Genomic DNA, 24,457 nt, shown 5'->3' on the forward strand with positions numbered 1-24,457 from the left:
AATGAAAGGAAAACTTGAAATAGTGGAATAATACATCATTTCAAAGATATATTGTAGAAAATTATGTGAGCTTTAATTTGTTATAAGACAGTGAAGTCCTTATGATTCATAGTTTTTAAGTTTCATGCGAGAAACCAAAAAATGGCACCTTTAAATCACCCCCACCCCCTTAGCACAGGGGGTAGTGGTGGGGACTCTTGATATGTTTTAAACCTTAATCCTTATTACCCTTAACAGAACTGTGGGATTAAAAATTGTCTTCCAAACATTTCCCTCTACACCCTTTTTTGAGCATTCATTGTCTGGACTAATAATTCATGTGAATGAATATGGAGTGAGGAGTAGATGCTCAAACTCAGCGACAGTAACGAATTTCAAGCGTCAAATATTGATGTCGCTAACTAATAGTCGATCTGACCACATTCTCCGCCCGTCACCAATGTGAGGCCGTATCGTTGACAGCAGTAATTAGTCAAAAAGGCCAATCAATATCCGCAAAATATGGCAACCAGGTGTGATTATCACAACAATACTCCACCACATGTACTCGAAAGCAAATTGCATGTGATGATGAAAGCACTACTGCCCGGTAGGTACTCAAGAGCAAATGTATTGTGTATAGGCTACTCATAATGCCATACAAACCAATTAACATTGTGGTTATTGGCACACACGAAGAGCTGAAGAGATGGAATTAAGTTTGAATCAACGTTACAATCAGTTCTCGTTGAAGGTTGAAGCTCCCGTGCAATGGGTTTGCTACTCTTTTAGTGCTCTTTCAGTTTTCATGATCGTGCATCACAACCCATGCGCATTACTGTAATTCATATTCAATGATGAATAGCGCTTTCGAAATGATAAGTGATAAGCACTATTCAATCGATCTTCTGATACGAATGGTTTCAGTTCTATTGGAAATATTGTGCAATATGAGAAACTGTGGGAAAGGTGTCTATGAAAAAGGTTTCTGTTGGTGAGCCACCGATCTAGTTCGCTTCAATAAGTGCACTTGGCTGAGATAGGATCGTTAGGTGGGGAAGAGACCGTGTCCTGGTAATTGCATTAGAGGGCGAGCCATCAGGCATCAGCCATCAGCACATCAGCCATCAGAGCAGCAGCTCGACTCGCTTCAAACGCACAACTAATAAAGCGAGAGCGAGATTGAGTGGGTGGGTGAGAGTGGAGGTAGATGAGTGGCTGATAGAGGAGGCTGGTGGATCACATACTTCTTCGCAGATTGATTGCCTCGGCTAACCGCCCATCAGACATCGGATGACGCTGTTGTCTTGGCAACCAATACTGCCGAGATTATCTTCCGCTGCTTCTTTCGCAATTTTTTCTCTTCGCTCTTGTAATCCTCGACTCGTTACTGGCCACGACCATCAGCTGCACTGGAATGACCACGAAAACCTCCTAGCTCTTCTCAAGTGAAAAAGATTGCTGTCACTACTCTCTTCAAATGAAATTCCTTGTGGTAGCAACTGACAAGTGAGTATTATCTATTACTAGACTCTGTCGGTCTGTGACCTGAGTGAGAATTTATTGAACATAATTCTGGTTTTGTCAAGCCAGTAAATTCTACTGAAATTGGAGCTATGATGGATACTACATAGTTTATAATACTCCACATTCTTCTGAATGTGTTAGGCTAGTTATACACATATCGATTTCTGGTTGTTCGATTCATAACCGTCCTTATGAATTTCACCAGCTTGAACGGAACTTTACAAACATAATCTTTTGACATCATGTGTTCAATCTAATATTATTTGTAAGGACGGCAAAGAATCGTACGTCCAAAAATCGATGTGTGTGTAACTGGATTTAGGCGCTTCATTTAGATATACAGTCGAACCTCTCTATAACGAACCTCCACTTAACGAAATCCTCTACACAACTTTTTATATGGTCCCATCACATTTTAAGAATTTTGGCTGCTTATTTACCTCTATTCAACGAATTTCGGACCTCTCAACAACAAAGTTTTCTCTTCACTTCAACATACAAAATGTAGTGTGTATGGGAAGCAGACGGCCATTTTCAAGAAATTGTTTAGTTTCAGCAGAAAGGTAATAGACTGCAAATAATGGCAATTCAGGTAGGAAGAAAATAGGGTGGTAGACAGTCAATAGAGGTTGAAACACATGTCGGAAATTGAATGCAAGTTACTGGAAAGAATTTCAAGGATTTGTCATTCGTAGACCAGGCAGGTGAACGACTAGACTTTCCCATTTTTGGTATCATGAATACATTCCCGATTATATGTTTTATGTAGCAAATTCATTTATCTACCACCGTGATACGATACTACAAGATCCATAAGATCGTGGCAGTTTTCTCGACAGAACAACCTCTCAATAACGAATACCTCTCTGCAGCGAATTTTTCTCGGGATAATCGACTTCGTTATACAGAGGTTCGACTGTATTTTGTACCGGCTAGAACGACATAGAGTATCTTGAAGGGTGATACTTGTCAATTACATGCCAGGCAACAGTTTACTTCCAAAAAACTGAAACATTTTGGTTGATACTACTCTATCAAAGAGTTAATATCGACGGAAACATCACGAAACTAACCAAAGAGGATAAGGGAGTGACAAAAAGGATTGTGAGGGGGGAGGGGGTTTAAAAAAGCGTTATGAGGAATAGGGAAAGTACCTACTAAGAACTGATAAAGATTTGGAAGAGGAAGAAGAAGAAATAAAAAGATTGATTGATTATTATTTCATTATATAGATAATGATAAGAGAGATAAGAGATAGAAAGATAAGATAAGATAAGAGAGAAAAAGAAGAGAAAGGAGCTGAATGAGTGAAAATGAGTGGAGACGAAGAAGAAGAAGGAGAAGAAAGTGAACTATTAATCCAAAAATGTTTCCTCCATTCCAGGAGAGAAGTGGAAACTGTTTGTGATTCCCAACACTATCAGACTTCTGACAGCTTATTATTGCCGGCACACACTTGAGGGTGTGGTGCGTGCGTGCGTGGAAAAATTCGCACGTCTGTGTGTTGAAGCCGGGAAGGAAGCAGGGAATGCATTGAGAGTGGTACCTGTTCCAGCTTCCGTTACTTCTGTAACCAGCTGGACAGGATTTTATTCGTCTGCAAACCCGATTCTTCTCCTCCTTGATTTATCGCCTGGGCTGCTGCAGCCGGCAGAGGACTCGTCTCTGCTGGAATCGAGAGCGGAACTGAGAAGAGCAGTGGAGGCGGAGGCGGTGGAGGCAGCGGAGGCGGTGGATGCAGCGGAGGCGGCGGTCGTCTAACTGAGCCACGTACATCTCAGGCCATTTGAGCAATATCCCCGAGGGGATCTTTGCCAGGCCCTTTTAAAAGCAGCGTCCTGCCGAAAAAAAACCCGCCGGCTATTGTTGGCACCCGCTCACATGACTGGGCAGCTGACTAACTCACTCCATTTACAAATGTACTTACTGAGCAACATCATCTGAATCACTCGAAAAATGCCGTCTGCTAGAAACGCTTTGAAAACATTCTCTCATGTCAAAGGACTTTTAAATACCACAGGCAGAGGCGTAAGTTATATTTCATATGTTTTCAAGTGTGAAATACTTGAAGAGTCTTGTTAATCTTGAAGAGTCACAAATAGACCCAATTTTTTAACAAATATCAATTCGACTTTGTATTTAATTCAGAATTATTCATCACTGTTATTATGAGTTATTCATCATTAATTAAGTCCTAGCTGGATAGCTTCAGAAGAGTTTTCCGTTTATAATTATAAACGTGTGTCCTTTCTCTTACTTTTCTTCCTTCCAATAAGATGAAGCGTCTTAAATTATAGCATAGTTGATATAATGCTGTAATTAAATAAATAACAAATTTAGCCAAAAAATTATTATTAACGTTCATAAGTAACAATTTATATTGTGCTATTTCCATTGAACAATTTTCAGAATTATACTATAGAACTGCGATAAGACTACATTATGCATAACGTGTAGGAGTTTTGAAGTTTTGAGCGTGATTACTCTAGAATTATATTCATCACTGCCTATGAGACTCAATATTTCTATGTCAAAACAAGTTTCAATCACCACTCACCCGTCATTGGTCACGCCTACCTGACAGTGATAAACATCGTCATAATCAAATACTGTACAAGAGTTTGTCGGTGCTTTGAAGTTGTCTTAGAGCATACATTGCATGGAGCGTTTCAAGTGGAACACATCATCTTCAATATTGTCAATTTGCCACGACCAGTGGTTACAGCCAAGGGTTGGCATATTTGCTCAGAGTTCCTTTCCAAACATTTGTGGCTGGACTTTGTGTTGAATGTAATTATTCCACTTCATAGTGGTTACCGTCCTTCTACTCTGAATTAAATCAATCATCTATGAAATTACTATTGCAACGTTATAAACTTGCTTCAGTCGGAAGAGAGTCCCTCATTTATGCTCCAATGATGCGACAAACAACCGACAATCGGTTATTATTTCTTGAATTGAATCGAAAATCGGTTATTATCTCTTAAATTATCAATTTGATGATCCATGGGCATTCCTCATAGAGCAAATCAATGTGACAATAATTTTATACATTTTCAATGATAGGATTGTGATTATTCATTCGCTTGACGTGAGGGAGCATTGAACTATCTTCTTCAAATAAAGGAATAAGAACATAATTGACACATCTTTCTGATAACAATTGAATAAATCAATGCATGTACTGGATTAACTTTCTTCCTGTATAATACTGAATTAATTTTGCTCATGTATTTTATTCTAGTAGTGAATCCAGACTTAAGCACAATCCATCTATTTTCATCTAGATTATCGTTTATTTTTATTTATTTATCTATTCATGGAGCAACAGGTAAAACCCCATTTTGCCTCCTTCACACAGTAATACAATGATTTTCAACATAATACAACTTTGAAAAAAGAAGAATCATAAACTTACTTAATTATGATAATTTAAAAATGAAATAATATGGAAAATAGAATAAATAATCGTTTCTATAACTATATGAAATGGGATTAAATACAACGACTGCACTGTAAGAGCAGAGAGCAGATCCCAGACAATAATCCACAGTTGAACAATACTCGTGTCATCAGTTCCAGAATGGCACCTCGTGCAAATTAAGTACTTTTCAAATAGAGCTGCCCCGGTAGCTCCTCATCAAAGAGTGTGTGCTTTGCAAGCCCCTCCCTCAACTCGATTCGTGTTGGTAAGTCCGATTGGGAAGACCCAAATTGGCTTAGTCATCGATATCTGGTCCTCACTCACCTCCTCAATGCTCAGACCTCAGGCCACCTCACTCCATCAATCCTATTTGCATTATTGATTAACGACTCCATTTCACAGACAATCGACTGTAAACGGCTGTTCACTATCTACATGCTCCATCCTCTCATGCTCCATCAATATTCCATTCAGCCATCAATTAATCCATCCATGAATAATGAAGATATTGTATTTCTCAATAAATTATATAGCAGACCGTAAATGGGTGCTGAGCCAACCAATTTGACCATTCTTATTGATAGGCACAATTATTGCTATGTAATTATAATGTGTATATAGCAATATAAAAAACATAATGCACATTATGTGACACACAGTAAAATCTATATTTCATCGTCTGAATCGAATTTGATTTTTCTATGATGCACTTCATGGGTGAATTTTGCAATATAAGCGATCACAAAACTCTGAATCCTATTTAAAGATCATAGCCTACAGAACCAATCTAATATTGATAAAGAATAGAAATACTTACTCCACAGCAATAACTCATTCTTTTCAAATAAAATCAATCCAAATTACATTGTCTTAGAAAAAAACATCAATTATAGGAATTAGTATGTTTGATCTGAACTCGTGATCGCAATAGCCACAAAGGATCATATATTGTAAGGATTTTATTCGCATGAAGCTTACAGGAAATAGATAAAGTGAAAGTGCTGTTTTTTGAAGTTTTCCAAAAAAAAAATTGAAGTTTAATCATAACTATTAAAAATACAACTTCCATTCTCACTGCAAGAGTGGATTTTATCTGGTGGTGTGGAAGAAATACTGCATTGTGATACTCGATCATTGATGATTTCGAAAAGGAAGGGATTGATTTCAATAATATTATTGATTTTCTCCTTTTTTTGTAAGTTTGAAGAGCAACAGGAAGTAGGAGCAGGAGAAGAAGTAGTACTTCAAAAACTATTTTGGGTTTCATCCATCCAAACCAGCAACCATGTGATTCATTAATAAAAATTTATTATTTGGTCATTGGTACAAACATTCCAGTTGAGAAATCCAATCTCCTATAATCTGGAAAATTAATTTCTCCATTCATTTATTGGAAGATGGGGACCTTTCATTGGTCAAAACGTCAGATATTGTTGATGAGAATGACTGACTTGAGTTTTATCTGTAATTTTTTCATGATTGGTGGATGGTGGCTTAGATAATACCAGGCGGAGAATCGAGAATCGAACGCATGACCTTAGTAGAGCGAAGGATAGGAGTGGTGTATTTATTATAATATTGAATCAATTCTGCCATGTGACCTTTCAAATCTCATCATGCTAAGTGGTGTAAGCAGCAACCTTTAGCAAATGCAAACCTCCCAATCATTTTTGGAATTGATCAAATATTCCTCTTTGAATGTGAACTCATTTATCGATAGCACTGAACTTTGTTACCGTGAGTGTTCTACAATGACTTATCAAATTCTCAATTTTGTCAACTGCGATCATCCATATTGCACTGGTGAAAGTGTGGAAGAAGGTTTGAAGTAACAAAATCAAACTTCTGAGATACAAGCGTTCAAAGTTTTTACTTTCCTTGCCCTATTACCATAGGTAAGGAAAGTATTGCTTTCCGAAAAAAATTAAGGTACCACAATTTCTATATTTCTATACGTTCCAAGGCCCCCTGAGTTCAAAAAAGTGGTTTTTGGGTATTGGTCTGTATGTGTGTGTGTATGAGTGTATGTGCGTCTGTGTACACGATATCTCATCTCCCAATTAACGAAATGACTTGAAATTCGGAAATTAAGGTCCTTACACTATAAGGATCCAACACGAACATTTTCGATCAAATCCAATTCAAGATGGCAGCTAAAATGACGAATATGTTGTCAAAAACAGGGGGTTTTTCGCGATTTTCTCGAAAACGGCTCCAACGATTTTGATCAAATTCATACCTATAAAATCATTGATAAGCTCTATCAACTGCCACTAGTCTCCTATCTGTAAAAATTCCAGGAGCACTGCACCATCTATGCAAAGTTTGGTTTTAGATTCCTAATTATCAGGCTCCAGATACAATTAAAACGAAAAAATTTAAGTGGAAAAGATTGAGCATAAAGATCTCTACAATTACTGTTCAGTAACATTTTTACCTAAAATTGAAAATAAGCTCGAAATTCGAGAAAATAAGATTATTCAATTGCAAACTGTTGGCAACTGTTGATTCTATTAAATTATTCACTATGAAGAGATAGCAGACTTCGTGTGTCTGCAGCGCTATTGTCCTGTCACCAGCTGACTCAGATCTTAGAAATAAAGTAGACTTGAGATGCGCGGGAACAATAGCGTCAGTTGATAAATTTGCATAACGGCAAGGAAAGTTGTGTGAGTGCGCCACACCAGATTTTTTCATTTGAACTTTTCATTCCATCATCAGATTTTTTTGGGTTTTGGATTAGGAATAGATATTATTCATCGAATTCCTCCTGAAAAACTTTTTTCCAGATTATTTCAATATTTAAAATAAATTGTACTTAACACCTTCTTGTTGTACATAACCTAAATGAGGAGTTGATTAGTGTATTGGTTCTCCATGAGCACGGAAATGGATGAAGGTGTTAAGCGACATTGAAAGCCACGCACTCTAGAGCCAATAACAACTTCTTCCATTCTACAGCTGTCAGACTAGTGCACATAACACCTTCTTCCATTCTACAGCTGTTAGATTAGTGCTCGTATAACACCTTCATCAATTCAATATTTCTCTTCCTGTGTAAATAATGGTTTCAAATGGAGCAGTATATGAAAAATACTATCACTTATCACCTTCATCCATGGAGAAAAGTGGATTTTGAAAAAAATGTTACCTAACACCTTCTTCCACTTAACGTTTCATCCAATAAGTGTCATACATCAATATGCATCAGTGAATAAGCATAAAAAAATAATAGTTCGTCAAGCATTAAATTTGATGGAACAGGAACAATGCTCAATATTCAGAGCAATGCTCAATATTATTTTAAACAGTCAATGCAAGAGCATACTAGTCATTCGAACAGTTTTTCCCAAAAGATGACATTGGATAGATAGGATAAAAGTTCAATACGGTGAAAAATGTTGTTTTTAGCAGTGGCGTATAGGCCCCTATTCTGAGCCCATCTTCAAGAATTTCAGGTCGAAGTCTACGTCCAAACACCAAGCACTGTGGGAACTTCAACACTTCCAAAATCATTTGAAGTATGAAATTATTATATATTCAATTGTACACTAATTTGAAATAGGAGAGAAATTGCATTCATTCTCTGTAAACAATAGGTCTGTTAATTGAAAAGGCTTTCCTTTTCTCTTCTTTTACTGTTTTCAACTTCCATTCCTAGTTTGCAAAGCATCTTTTTTAGTCTCTTTACATTTCATTTCTAGAGTAATCCCTGAATTTTTAGTTTTTACTATATCATTATTGGTTGTATTGTGTTGTATGTATATTATTGTAAGTCATTATTAGATTGGAGAGTTAAGTGTAAGAGATGAATCGCTGCATCCCAACTTTGCCCTCCTATGCTGGACATAAAGCCAGTGATTTTATTTTATTCTAATTCAAATCTTAGAACTGAAGCCAAACCAAAAAACTTTTGTGTTATCTCAATCATTATGTCATGCTAATTCTTAGTTCGGTAAAGTTGAAGGGACAAAAATATTTTTCTCACCTCACATTGAATGAGGTAGGGTACTCTTATTACTTGGAAATTAGCTAGTCATTAATTTTGATAATATCTCAATGCAACCCCTCCAAAGTAATCAGTTTGCATGGAGTGGTATTCAGCATAGAAAAAGAAGATTCAACTGGATTATTTTTAACAGTTAATTGAAATTAGTTTCCGAGAATTTTATTCGCGTTATCCACTGTTCCAGGTCATTCATGGCAGAAGCTGGTGGATTTTCTTGGAACTGTGGCAACATTCTATACAGTGATTTATACTGAAAATGTTGCATTGGAATTATGTTTTGTTGCTTTCTATGCCCACATATAGCTTCTGTTTTCTAAACAAGGCTTGTGAGGAGGAGGGTGAAAGAGAAGAATGCTTGATGGAATGGAAATTGAACCCACGCCCTTGCAGTGAAAGGAGAATAAAATATTCTGGAAGTTTTGTTGAGAGACAAAGTTCAAGAAAACATTCGAACTGATCTGAATAGGGAAAAGAAGAGAATAAGAAAAATGAAAGTAACGAACATGCCGTTTGTTATCAGCATTTTTTCAAAATCAAGAAAATATCACATTGCTATGCGATGTTTTAATTGATGGATAATTTAGTCAATATAGAGAGTGGGAGTTGAAAAACAATGTAAATATGAACCTCAAGAGATGCTAATTAGTTTGTGGCCAATGTATATTCAATATGCCTGTTCGATGGTTCGGAACCTACCTAGAGCTGAAGGTCCATTCACCTCACATTACTATCCGTTACATTACCTACGCAAAAGCCTAGAGATGGAAACATCACCCTCAACAAGAAAAATTAACACTTTCTCGCCTCACTGTTCAAACGCAAACTGAATTGGTCTCGATCCATAGCTGCGATGTATCAACACACTTTTCGATGTATTTTACAAGACATGCAGTCAATTATTTGACTATTTTATATATTTGAATATTCAGTTATCATAGCCTGTTCAAGATGGGAAGTCCTCATTCTTCTCAAGAAAGTTTTTATTTGAAGCATACAAGTAAACAAGACAACAAGAGGTAAATGCAAATATGGAAGATGAAATTTATTACAAACATACGTACGTTTCTGGAGGAGTATTGTATGAAATTATTGAAAAGGAAGAAATACATATATTATTGGCTGGTGAGTCCATTATTTGCATTATTGACTATATCATTAGTTTATTATGACTATTCTATTGGAATATATTTGTGCTCATTACGCGATCTATCCAAAACTGTTAAGCTGCGTTTACACCGAAGTTAATAACAAAATGTTAATAAATTAATCCTTATAGATTCTATTAGATTGAACATAACTTATCATACACATGATGAACATATGTGTTTGTCAAGTTCCATTCAATCAAATAGAATCTATAAGGATTATGCTATTAACATTTTGTTGATAACTTTGGTGTAAACCCAGCTTCAGGCTTTTTGGCGTTGATCAGGAATTATTATGAATATTGAATATAAATTCTGTTAATATTAGCCTATTCTGTGTGGTCATGGGAGCTATTGACCTATTCACAAGAATCGAATTTGAATACTGTAGAATTGATATATTTACTTTTGATTTAGGCTACTTCTTTTTCTTCTTTGATTTCTATTCAAATAGTCAAGAGTACGCAACGAACTGCATCGACCGGTCGATGTCTGGTTGTCATTCCATGGGATCACTAGTCTTCCCCAGGTCAGCCGCCATCTTGTTTGGCTCCGGGTCACCCGAGTCAGTTGCTGAGGAATGTCCCTGAATACAATCAATATGAAGGGTAACTTTGTCTTGCCAATCCAAGCAACTATGAAACTCCGAGTATATCATGTTTTGTTAAGTAAGATCCGTACATCACCTGTATTGTCAATAAAATTTCTAAGCAGGTGATAGACAATAGATTCAACATGATGCAACTCGAATCAACAAAAGCATTATTGGGGATTCTTTGTTCACGCAACTCGCAGCGCACTGTCATTATCATTCGATATAATAGTTTTTTTTACTATTTTGATAATAGAATCTACTGTGCATGGCAGTATTATTCATAGACAAAATGCATCAAATTACAACCTAGATAGAAGAGCAGTATACATTTAGAGTTTATTTAATATAGGTTACAAAAGAGGTGAGTAGAGTCAAGAGGAGATCGATTGATTGATTTTTTATTAAGACGTGCTAGGTCTCGATAGAGCCATTGCACTAAACAACATAACAATGCATTATCAAATTTACAAAATATTTACAAGAAAGGTTTGAAAGAAGCAATGTTGCAAATCATAGTTGTTGCATTGTTTTTATATAGGAGGCTAGTTCATAATAATTCATCCACCTATTCAGCCACAAGACTTTGATTGATGTGCCAAATGTGTTGAATCGTGAACCAGATGCATGACATTCCAGAGCACTTGCTTTGGTGAAATTAGGATCTTGGTGCTCAGCTGTCGCATTAGCTTTCACGACCTTTTCAAATTTGGCGGTTGAATCTCAATTGGATTTAGCACTCTCGCAGGAACCAACAAGTCGCATCTGGTGCTGCTGCCACCAGATGACTCACATCTCTCATGTATTTCGTTACATTGTTAGCGCAAACGCGCCCTCATATTTATTACGATTCAGTCATGTTTGATCTCGATTTTTTTTAATCTTTTTTGAGAATTGGATGATGGTATCTATCCTTATGATAGAATCATAAAAGAAAATCTGAATCCGAATCTGAGTCTGAGTCTGAATCTGAAGAAATCTGGAAAAAAATCTTCTAAAACCCTGAAGGATTTCACACTGGGAGTATTGACAGGTAAAATAGATGTAAGGGACCCGATGAATAAGAAATTCTGTTTTCGGCTGGGTCGGGGGTCGAGAATAAAACCTCTAGATAACTGTGAGACAGATCACCAAACATTTCTTTGGAGTAGCTTTTATAAATAATTGAGGCCAAAGAGGTGATCTAGTGAATAGGGATGTGAAATCCAAACTATTCACCATTTTCGTGGAATTATTAGAGGAACCAACCTATTATAGATTACAACTTTCGTTAACTGATATTCTGTCCTATTTCTTCCTGATTATTGTAATATTTTTATCATTATTAGTCTGATACAAGTTTAAACTGTGAATTTCCGTGATAATTGTAGGCAATTGAAAAATTAACATACTAGGACGATATTCAAGTATCAATATATTTGGGAGACAAACATTTTTTGGGTCATCATATTGTCATGAACCAGAAGGTTTGACAAACCCCCAAACATCAGTTTCTTCCTTAAGAAGAGAAATAATTTTTTCCAACTTTAAAAACTAAAAGCTGATCAGACAGTTTTGGCTGACAGACTAAAAACGCTGAGGAGAGGTAGAAGTGGGGCTAGCATTCTAGTCTCCCCTCCAGCCAGCTAGTGGAAAAGCTTTCCACTTTTCTTCTGAATAATTTCACACACACTTTTTCATCGCCTACCTCCTGAGACAGACCGAGCTGACCCGTGGATGGACATCCCCTGGTTCTCCATTCAGACCATGGCAACTTAGGATGGACATCAACTATATAACGGTATCGTTCCACATCCAATTTATTTTTTCATATTGTTTTGATTTTAGAAATTCCAAATTAATTATAAATGAATAATTCTTTTTAAACTGTCATATAACTTGTTTAAATAAAAAACACAATAATCTGTCCAACACAATTCTGTCTAACGTTTTGTAAAATCATTGGCAACAAGTTTATTTTAATTTTTTAGAATTGATTAAATGCTCAAAATTTCATAACCTTCCTTAATTGTTCTGTATTAGAATAGTTGTAGCATAACTAATTTTATAGAACCAAAAATATGTTAAAATTCACATTTGAATCTCACAGAAATTTCTTCTTTCAAATAAAATAAATCTGACTCCTAAAAAAAATGTTTTTCTTTCAAATTCCAAAAAACATCTAGTTGCTCTACCATCAAATGCTACGCAACAACAATTTTACAGTGTTCCCGTCTGGGAACTGGTGGATCGCCCCCTTTTATTACTTTACAAACAGGTCACCAATCATTTATTACAAATGATGGATACCACTGTTCAACAATTTAATGTTACAATATCCATTCTCTCCCAATCAATGACTCCTAAGTCATGAGTTTTTGTGAATGAATAAATGAATGAATTTTGGCTGGATCTGCAATTAATCTGTAAACTACGATTTCAATGAACTGGGTCCAGTCAATTGATCATTCCATCTGCTCAATTGATATAATCATGATTAACACCAATACAAGTGCTTCCATTCACCTTAGCATTGGAATTCCAAATCATTGAAATACTCAATAAATGCAAATGGCAAGAGTTTATTGGTCTGAGCCTAGGGAATTATTTTACAAATGTGAGAAGCCAGTTCAAAACAAAAGATCGAACTAATTAGTTCAATAGAACAACGTAGATCGGTGAATTGATCAATGATTGATTCGTCAAGATTTGGTACTGATTGCATTTGAACATGTAGATGAACTAAGTATTTTTTGATCATTGGATATAAGTTTCCATGAACTACATTTTAAAGTGAAGAAGAGGGTTGATCGTCCCAAGAACGATCTCTTAATATTATAGTTATCTAGTTCTCAATTGAACCGTAGCACCACCTTCAGACGTGAAAACCACCAACTTTACGTACATTATTCCAACACTTTCAATAGAAGTTTGGAGAGGTTGATAGAACGAGAATGTTCTATTGGGCCGTATCATATTGATTGATGGTATTGAAGATCAAATCTCATAGATTCCGCACTTTGCCATCGAAAACCAGTGTTGCCATTCAAGTTTTAGATGTTCACCGTAGAAGTTGGAGAAGTTTCTTCTCAACAATCTGATTGAACTTCACATCAATATTCGAAATAGCCAGAAGCTCCTAGAAGCATAGAAATCCGAGAGCTTCCACATCAAAATTTCAACTTCAGGTTTACTTTAATGAGGTTTATAATGATAGCCTAATATTACCCAACAACTCAAATTATACAAAGTTTCAAAATACGTTGTTAGGTATGAATTTACTTGTCCAGGACACATGATAATAAGCATCATTTTCGAGGAACACCCCTATCATAGAATTATCCTTGTTTCAATAATTATTCTTACTCAGGAATTTTAGTATTAAATAGTTGTGTTATCGTTAAACTTATTCAAAGTATTTATTTATTCATTTATACCTATATAACATGTCGTGTTCAATGTACGAGCTGATCATATTTTTCATTGTGAAAGTGATCTCGATAAGAATTAGAGGAGCCAAAAAATTCACTATAAAAAATGCTGAGACGACTTCTGCAGAATAAACATTCTGTAAAGCTAGTGAGGGAACCTTCAATATTTGGAATGTAACTGAATGTGGAGAAGAAAACAAAAATATACGACATTTGTTTGAGTATATGGAATCAGCAAACAGCATCAATGGACAAGCAAGCGAACCGAATTAATTCGAAAAAATCTCGTGTCGGACAGAAGCTTCCTGCTCTGTATCGGCAACAAGGAAGCAAACATAAATAACTCATGAAGGCATGGTGCATTGTTGATATCGATTACCTTTGAATGGAGAAAAGAAAATTGTTGACCAGTCACGATATTGGAAATGAGAAGGAAAAAAGGCATTGGATTCGAAAGATTGGCATTCATGAAATTGGCTTCTGAGATCAAAAGTGCCTCGATGCTCTTCTGTGTTCGAATTGACAAAATTTTCCACTTTGAGATATCATCTGGACATCTCCAAAGTAAACTATCCCCATGTATAATGAATAGTATTTCAACGAAAAATAATACAATCTCTTGTCATAGAGTATTCACAATATCATGAAAAATCACTTCTTTTGCCCATGAACTGAAGGGGAGGTATTTAAATATTTCAATGAATACAGAAGGACATTATGAATCATCAGAATGAATACAATCCATTTATGTTCAGTTCTTCTGTATTCTGATCTTTTCCCAATAATAACACGTTGAGCTACGTTGTGAGCATCATAAATGATAGCTGAAATTAATACTTTGGGCCTAAACTGAATTTAAAAATAATCCAACCTAGATGAATCTCGAAAATGTTCCATATTGAGAATCTTTATTCTATTCTCTACTTCTGGCACCAAACTGTTGCCATATCATAGTCACTGTTCTCTTGTCATAGAAGATTGGAATGTGTCAAACAAAATCATGGAGTCACTTCTTTTGCCCATTTACTGAATGGAGGAGTATTTGAATATTTCAATGCATACAGAAGGGCATTATGGATCATTGGAATGGAAGGTATTCATATTAGGAAGGTATTCCTTCACTCTAAAACACTTTGATTGGTTGGTTACTCAATAATTATTCATTTCCGTGAATACTAATGAATAATAATCAGCAACAACTATGTCAATATTCCAACTAATAATAACCTTAATAATAACCTTATCAGCGTGTTTTTTCTTCACTTTTTGTCTAGTTGAGAAAGACTTTTCAGTTGACGTTTTCATAGTATTTTCATTTAATAAGTGTATTTTTTAATTGAATTTATACCATGAATGGAAGACCCTGAATCGATGATGGAAAAGGAGATCTATTTTCTCATCTGAAGGAGGAAACTGTCAGTCCATAAGAGAAGTAAATTTAGTCATTGATGAAAAGTGGATGAATCTTTTCCAATGACTGGGTAGCAGCTGAATTTGTTTGAATAGTGAGATATTCTTCAAGATATACTTTCTCCGGTGAAGTAGCAGATGTTGGGAGCCCTTGAATATTCGCACAAGGGCGTTGAAGCCGGAAACTTCAAGGGGAAAATACGGTTGAAAAATATTGAGAACACTTGCCTTCATCACCATGCAAATTGCCAGAGGGTATTAGAAAACGATTTTGCTGCGTTAAGACAGCGGAACTTTATGCGCAGGTGCTACAAAGAGAGTAGGTGCTTGAATTGCACTGCTTCCACCATTAACCAAATTGAACCGGGATTCCTAGCATTACAATTTCACAATGTTGATCGGGCGAAAAGGATTTGTGTCAGAATCTAAATTTGTGGCATATAAATGGTCAATAGTCCATCTTATAAAAATAAGGTATAACCTGAACCTTCGGCGGGGACCGCTATTTGCTCATCTTCACTTATGTCAATATTCAAGAGACATACTTATGTCATTATTCAGGAGTATGTGTTGAATCTTCATAAAAAATGTTAAATTCATTCATTGTGTATCATCAATCGTATCATATTGTGTTGGAATTTAATCCTATTTTCAGTCAGATTTCTACACGATGATGAATGAAACTTATTACGAGTCCGAGCCCTTGTCAGCATTATCCTCAGTAAAAATAGACGTCGTCATAAGTATCGATTCCATGAAATTATATTTTAAACTGAAGCCAATTCTAATGAAATTCAATGATAGTATGGGATTACTTTATACCCAAGACGAACTATGATTTCACCAGCGCATTCTCATTTCAGATTGGGATTATTTTTATTTTATCATATTCAGAATGTCTTCTGACAAATTTTTTGTGCTACGCAAAAGCTTACAGTTTCTCATATGTGAATAAGAGTATTTCAACAGAGAATGGAAAATGGATTAGATTCACTGGATTCAATGGATTTGGATGATACCCATTGTGACTGCGGTTCATCACTTTAGATTCTTCCGAAGTGATTAAAAAAATGCTCCTAAAAGGTTTGGGATGATTAGTAAAAAGGTAGATGAAGAGAGAATGTAATACATATTATCATACCTTATTAGCTTCTTCACTGGTACTATTCACTATATACAGTCATAAAGCATCGTTGATATTAACATACCATCATAATCACATGACAGTGATGACATAATAATAATTCATTCAAGATCCATAAGGGGTGAATTAAGCGCTTCCATATTAAAACTTTCTATTGCTTTTGATTGGTGAAGGGGAAATAACATTCCAACAATATCGAAATCGGTGTCAATAAACCAAGAAAAGTAAATAATTGATATTTAAGAACTCATTAGTAATAAGAATTTCAAATAATTATAATAATAACATTCACAAATTGGCAGACGAGTTCTCTGTATAAATATAATTATGTTTACTGCCCCCTTTATTTTTTTATTTGCAGCGCTTGGGTATAGCTTGTGACAAAATCTATTAAGAATAAGATTCAGATAGAGGATACGTTTCATAATAGTTCATGCACACAAATTTACTTTCCTCCATAAGTTTGAGAGCTTCAGAGAAAAATATCATGCTCTAGACGTTTCTAGGAAACATCCTTCAATGTATGATTTGCAAGTAAAATTCGTTGATCGAACACGTTCAGAACGTTTATTGCACTCATAAATAGAGCTGCAGCTTCACAGAGTATTACGATGGTGTGAAGTTACCATCTACTCATGAAAGGAATAGGCAACCTCACTTGCAAATCCCTTCCTCGTGAGTTTTTGAATGAGAGAAAATCTGAAGCCCATTTCAGGAAAAGCTTTCAGTTGGAAACTTGCTTTTCCAGGAAAATGTGAAATGTGCTTGCCAGTGCAGCACAATTGCAGGCGCATGGTCTAGCTGTCACACGGTCGACCCATCCTGTTAGCAGTGTATGAGTCACGCTGTGTAGTTCTGACACTTTTTCTCAGTAGTCATCTAAAATGAGATTCTGGGAAGACACTTCCTTCAGCCGGGTGTCATGTGATGCTCTCTCACTCTCGCAAACTCAAACTGCTTTGTTTTCTTTCCCCATTCACACTCTAAAGCAATATCTCCTTCTTTGTCTCGCCATTTATACAGTACATTAGCACACAGAAACGCCTCTCCAAGATAAAATCCCCGGTTTCTCGTGCATCTCACATCCCGCCTACCACTCCAATCTAATCCCATACTCTGTCTCTTCATATTAAACAAACTCCAAAAGTACCACAGTCAGTACTCGATATCCTTCCATATTCGCACAACTTCCTCCACCGGAGCTTGAGAACTCGAAAATTTCAATTATTTAACCTTAATAATAATGTTATGATTTTAAGGAAATAGTTTTTAACCTTAAGTTCGATATAAATGCTTCTGTGATACGTGTGTATCAATACTAGTTCAATACCAATCAAAACCAGTTCAATACTGGTAATTTCAATGAACGGAACTGTTCATCTTCTCATTTCATCAACAAGAATAGTATTTCTTGGTGATGAATCCTTCCAATAACAGGTTGAAGATTAGCAATAACAATCCTTTCTGATTAGGCTAGACAAGCTCGACAAACTTGTTGAAGATACAATACAACCGCTTCTAATAATAGTCTTGAAGGACATCATTCATTTCATTTCATTTGAACTAAAATAATTTGAAACAGTATGACTAGGTGCTACCATAGATAAGAGATCCCAAAATATCCCATGGTTTAGGGCGTTTAGGGTGTTTCAAATTTCACTGTCAACTCTTGTTCTGTCGGTAACACTCAACATCAGCATCACATGGAATCACTTCATTATCAGAAAATTTTACTAATTTTAAATCATATAGTAATTGATTGGAATTTCATAGGGATGATATGAAAATAGCACTCGAGTAGTGGCGCAATTTTGTCCTTTTTTAATTTTTGAGAGTATATTAGCAAATTTAGAAACTGAGAATTTACTTCACATGGTCCACAACAATTAAGAATACCAGATCATTTACATAATATTTTTCAAAATATCATTATTATTACTGAAATTGAATTCCGATCTGATCTTGTTGTACCAACTAGAATAATATCCTCAATAATTCCTTCCTATACTCATGAATGATTGCATCATTCGTGAGATACGCCTCAAAAACTAAGATAATTAGAGTTGCAATTGAAAAGTGCAATATTTTGCCATATTAATTTTTGAACCAGAGCACTGCCAGGGATGCACTCATTGAAGCACTTCTCATCATTTCAATGTCTGAAGAAATATCTGGAAATACTCTCTGACAGTATACGGAACACTATACAAATGGTAAATTACAGAGTAATGTGTGTATGTGAAGGGTTGAATACGCTATTTTCCCATTATAATTGTATCTGAAGGACAGTAAAGCCGGTTATATAGAAAAATTCCCCCGTGACCCCACGAAAACCAAACCTATTCTGAATATTTCAAGCGGCCAATTCAATTATTGTTCCGCTGCAATGAAGTGTAATACAATATTTTCAATAAGTGGGAGATTTAGGTTATTGTACCTAACAAGTAGCTTTATTCTTTTTCAATGTGCAGTGATGATTTAGTGTAATATTCAACTATAGTTTGATGTTTAAATTCTTCTAAATTCAAAATTTCTAGCTCATATATATTTTTGTACTAAAATTGAACTTGAACTTTTTGCAGTTGAAACATAACCTACTTTTTGACATTTTATTCATGATCAAAGTTTGGGAATGGAATAGTTCTGGGCCAAGCCTGTTGTTCCTTTTCAATCATATTAATATGATTTGTTATTGTATCTACGAATAAATAAATAAACATGGTGTCTATTTCAACTAGAATGTGAATGCAATATTAGTGTATACAAGTTTTATAACATACAATACGTATTACTCAGTATTGTAGGCCAGTATGGAACGTTTTACACACTTATAAGAGCTAGGGTAAAGGAGAGCTAAAATCGATTTTCCTGATTATTAGTTATCCGAATATTGTCATGCATCAATCAGTTTGGACAATCGGTGCTCTACAGCATAATAAAATTCATGGTAATTAAAAAAAATGTTTTTTGCAGGTTATTGGGCGAGGGAGATGGAATACTAAGATGTCGACAATCTTATTCCTTCTACTCAGTCTTTGGATACCCGCTCAGATAGCAACAAGACCAGGTACGTGAGCAACCACAATAGTCGAACCTTTATTGAAAGATTCAGTGATTTATTTCAGATATAGTTAATGAGAAAATGAAATGATGATCAAGTTATGGAAATCAAGGTGACTTATATGATGTCATACATTGACACCTCGATTAGTTTGAGACGTCCTCAATTCAATTTGAACAATGCATTATTTGATTCTCACTGAGTTTTCCGTTTTATGCATTACGGGATGCTTCAGTTTTCGGTTTCTATTGCTTTGTCTTTGCTGGCAAATTTTTCGAATTTATAGCCTTATAATCTCTGGAGTTTGGGAACTATTGTATCTACTGCTCTCTATCTATTCTTTCAAATATTTCAATAATTCCTTATGCCTGGTAAAATTCGTACTCACAAGTATTGATCGGATGGAGTCTAGCACTCGATTTTGGTCGCAAAATTTGTGAAAAATCTCTGTAACGGGATACTTTTAGTCTCATTATTATTTGAACATACATCAATCAGCAATATGATTGGAACGAAGTCATTGTTGAGGAATTTCGACATTTTTAAAACTCCTATCCTGATTAGAATTGGAAGGGTTGTTAAACTTTTTACGACTATGCCAAATTTCCGAAATCTCCAGGAAGTCAACACTTAACACGGGAAGTTCATACCAAGTCAATTTCCAAAACTAATTCCGTGTTAACAGTACCAAACGACTAATACTCGTAATTTCAAGTCAAGAATTCTGCACGCTCAGTGAACTTCTTGATCTTCTCTTGGATGTTTAAATTAAATCTTTGGAGCATTCTTCTCGTCGTTTGACGCATTCCACTTCTGGGCTCACCATTGTCATTCATTCTGCTTTTGTCGCTCTCCTCCCCTTCCAACTCAATAGCTTAGCAGAGAGTGAGAGATGACAACAGATAATGAGAGAGAGTTATCCTCTCTGCAGACCCTTATCGTTTCGACCTTAGTTGTAATCACTTTTGCGCAGTGCCTCTATCTTAAGTTGTGCCAGTTTGGGGAGGCTTTTTGTTTCGCTGGATTCTCCTGTCCTCAGCTGAACGTCCTGATAAGAAGAATCTACGAAAGCGAGTGTTCAGGAGATGATATCCAGCACTTAACCGAAATCCTTTCAAGTTTCCCGTATTTTAATTGCGTCGAAAAGTCTTTAAGTGAGATAAATCATGAATAGACAATCCTTGATTGTAATAGTCAAAGAACATTATCGAGTACCGTACGTATAAATTGAACTTGACCTCAACTTATTCTTCGAGTTAGAGATAAGACATAATGGAATATTGCTATGTGAATCAGAAGTTTATAATTCTGTTTTCTTAAATGCTGTTAATTCAGCATTTTCTCCTGTTTTCTATCAGGGTAACTCCTGAGAACCCTACTTCTACTTCTACCCTAATTCAGAGAATCCCCTGATTTCAACAGTTGATTTTTCAGATGTTAGCCTGAGAGTATCCTGTTCAACAGCACAAGCCACATGTTGACTCCTTCGGTTTACTTAGTAGTCGTTTGCCTGTGTAGCCACTTCCTTTTGCACCTTGTAGAGTTGAACTTCTAATTAGTATCACGCTCTCCTACTCTTCACAGAGTGAGTTTCTCTTTTCCTCAGATACTTTCGCCTAGACAAACAGTTTAGTTGAGGTCTCTTTAAGAAGGCTCTTTTGTGAAATCTGGTGGCTTGCCTGAGTTTAAAACTATTTGACCGAGCGAAGTGAGATCTAAGATTCAAGTCGACGGTTTTGCATGTTAATAAGTTTATATTTATGTTTATATGTTCCGCATTTACGGTAAAACGCAGCAATAGATTTTCATGAAAGTTGACAGGCATGTTCCTTTTTGAATTTCGCGTCGACGTATATGGCTTTTCAAATTTTGTATTTTAAGGATAATAAAAGAGGAAAAAGGGTCTCCTTCGAATGCCAATATTACCGTAAAAATCAGTCTATAGAATTACTTATCATAAATCAGCTGTCGAGTGGATTATTAATTGCATGCAAAGACGCATGCAATCAATATATCAATGTATCGTGTGTACTATTCATTCCAAGCAATGAGGCATGCAATTGATAACTCGAAGTAGCATATTATCTTCTCCCGACTATTCTCTGCTTTCAACTCGGTAAGCTTTTGATGATAGTAGCATAGTTTTTTACAGCAAATAATTATTGTCGATACAACAACTCAAACAGCCATTATCTATACACCGATATCTCGCCAACACGTCAGGACAGAACATAAATTTACTCTGATGTACAGTATTAGAGGAGGCGGTGGTTTTCAACTGCGCGAGGTCTACTGTTCACAGAACTACTAGTAACACCAGTTCTAGCAGATCCCAATCCTAGGCGATCGTTCTCGGATAGACGAATAAGATAGAGCTCCGTTCACATCCGATCGAGATAGACCTATCAAATAATTCCAGTAAATCTATATATTGTGTTTGTTCCTATTTACGGCCTTATCATTCGCTTTCAAATTCTATATTGAATGGAGTGGGCCAAATAACGAGAGAAATGCTTGATGGGACTGCTCATAGTGAATCTGCTTGTATTGAAAATCCGAGTCGTTTGTCAATATTCGTTGCACGATTATTTGATGACCACTGAATGAAAATATTACAACAATGGGAGATATATCCCTGGACCTCATTTATCAAGTAGTGATTAGGCTCTTTTCGCTCACCTCAAACGTTCAGCCACAAAGTTTTCGCCTTCAAGGAATTTAAACCAATACCCATCTGTCTCGCCCCGCACACTATGTTCATCAATATATCCCTATTGACTCAATATTGTGATTGAGAATATTAGAATGAAATAAAATCGCCAACTTTCACTTGCCTATTGGAAAATTTTGAAACATTTCTATTACATCTCACAAAGTCCTGTTACATTTTACTGAATCTGTGTTTGAACTTGAACTTGCTCGGTGAGGTCTCTTTAAATGAGCATAGATACAGAATAAAAAGATTGAGTGATAATCGAGAGTTACCTCACGTTTCTTCTCATTTTCTCAGAGAAATCTGTGAATACAATTTGTATATTATAGAGAATCAAACTGGAAAAAAGCTGGAAAACCTCATAACTTCTAGTTTTCAGAGAAAATTTCACTTCCTATTTTTATTTATTTATTTATTTATTTATTTATTTATTCCTTGAAAAAGCATTACAATAATTCACAATTTAGAAATATAACAACAAAATGAATCAATAGGAAATACAAATAAACATAAGGAACTACTTCCCCAAAAGAGCAAGCTCGAGCTTGGGGAAGGAGCAGCCGTACTTTGACTACTTACTTATTATTAATTAACATTACAGTATATACATTAACAACTAAAATCAAATCCTTTCAATAAACAAGATAAATCAGTGATGCTATAATAGATCAATATATTTACATACAATATGTGTTAGAATGCAACAAAATTTGTAAATTATAATAATGACCTGATATTGCCTAGCCCAGTGTATAACATGATATAAGATGTGGTACAAAATGAAATCTATTCAATTGGAATAATTACTATACTAATGTAATCCAGAAATTCTCGGCACTATCCCAGCCATGAGAGCTAACCAGATACTTTTTCAAATGTAGTCCAAAGTTTTTTTGGGCGAGTAAACCTCTCAAATTACTTGGAAGAATATTAAAAAATAATGGAGATAAATATATGAAGGTAATATGAAGGTAATACTACCAGCAGTAGTCAATAAACTAGGAACAGTAACCAGACCTGACTCCTCCCGTCTTGTAATAGCACAATCCGTTCTATTAATGAAATGAAAAAGTGATAGCTTCTTATAATATAATATGATGTGTTTCAGGTATATCTGTCTAATCGGTAGAACTGAAAATTCCAAAAAAGCCAATCTTGTTGAATACATTCTATTCTTTTTCAGAATAATTTTTAATATTAAATTTTGTATTGTTTTTACTGGTTTTAGAACATTTGTATATGCACCACCCCAACCCACAATACCATATTGGAGCAATGACTGTGCCAGTGCATAATACACTATCTTCATGACTTTCATAGGCAAAACAGAACGTAATTTCACAAATAAATAAATAAGTTTTCTAGATCGTGTAGTAAGCTGCGACAAATGTACATCCCACTTTAAATGCTGATCAATCATTACTCCAAGATATCTGATACTGCTAACCTTCTCTATTTTATTACAATTAACTGAACACCCTAAATCTACATGACTAAGACAATTTGGAGAATGCAAAACAAGTGACATATTAACTGGCTGATTCTGTATATTCAAGGAAAAAGAGATGTATTTTGTTGTGGACAAATTCAGAGTCAGTTTTCTTCTATCAAGCCATTTTTTTACTTCTCCCAGTCCCCTAGCAGCTGTGTCATATGTGCTAGCCCAGTTTTCTTCATGAAAAATTAAAACTGCATCGTCTGCAAATGACAATATTTTCCCATTGATTAAATTAAGGTTACAAAAGTCATTAATATAGATCAGGAAGAGGCAAGGTCCAATCACTGTTCCCTGCGGGATTCCCATTTTAACAGATTTATATTCACTAACAGTGTTATTGACTCTAACACATTGTTGCCTATTCTTCAAATAACTGCAAAACCATCCCAGTGCCACATCCTCAAGACCAAGGCTACGGAGACAATCAAGTAGACGATCATGGCAAACTGTATCAAAGGCTTTTGCAAGATCAAGAAAAATAGCTATTTGTCTCCTACCTACATCCAAGTTTAAGATTGTTTCTTGAACAAAAGCAGCAATTGCTT

The 24,457-nt window shown here is 35.5% G+C and overlaps 1 protein-coding gene across 8 annotated transcripts in view; it reads left to right on the top strand.

The window, feature by feature from the left end:
* Positions 1-24,457, top strand: part of LOC111055878 (cell adhesion molecule 3) — a 206,227-nt gene that overhangs the window by 108,239 nt on the left and 73,531 nt on the right. For 6 of the 8 annotated variants that reach the window (XM_039443150.1, XM_039443126.1, XM_039443133.1 and 3 more), the window contains exon 2: positions 19,614-19,707. In XM_039443150.1, the coding sequence (XP_039299084.1) occupies positions 19,644-19,707 (64 nt within the window). In that variant the 5' untranslated portion in view covers positions 19,614-19,643. Of the gene's footprint in view, positions 1-1,469; positions 1,489-12,420; positions 12,457-19,613; positions 19,708-24,457 lie in introns of those variants that run through there. The other 2 variants (XM_039443158.1, XM_039443141.1) reach the window with 2 other exon arrangements.

The sequence above is a fragment of the Nilaparvata lugens genome, chromosome 1 (genome assembly GCF_014356525.2).
Source record: "Nilaparvata lugens isolate BPH chromosome 1, ASM1435652v1, whole genome shotgun sequence".
NCBI classification, from domain to species: Eukaryota; Metazoa; Arthropoda; class Insecta; order Hemiptera; family Delphacidae; genus Nilaparvata; species Nilaparvata lugens.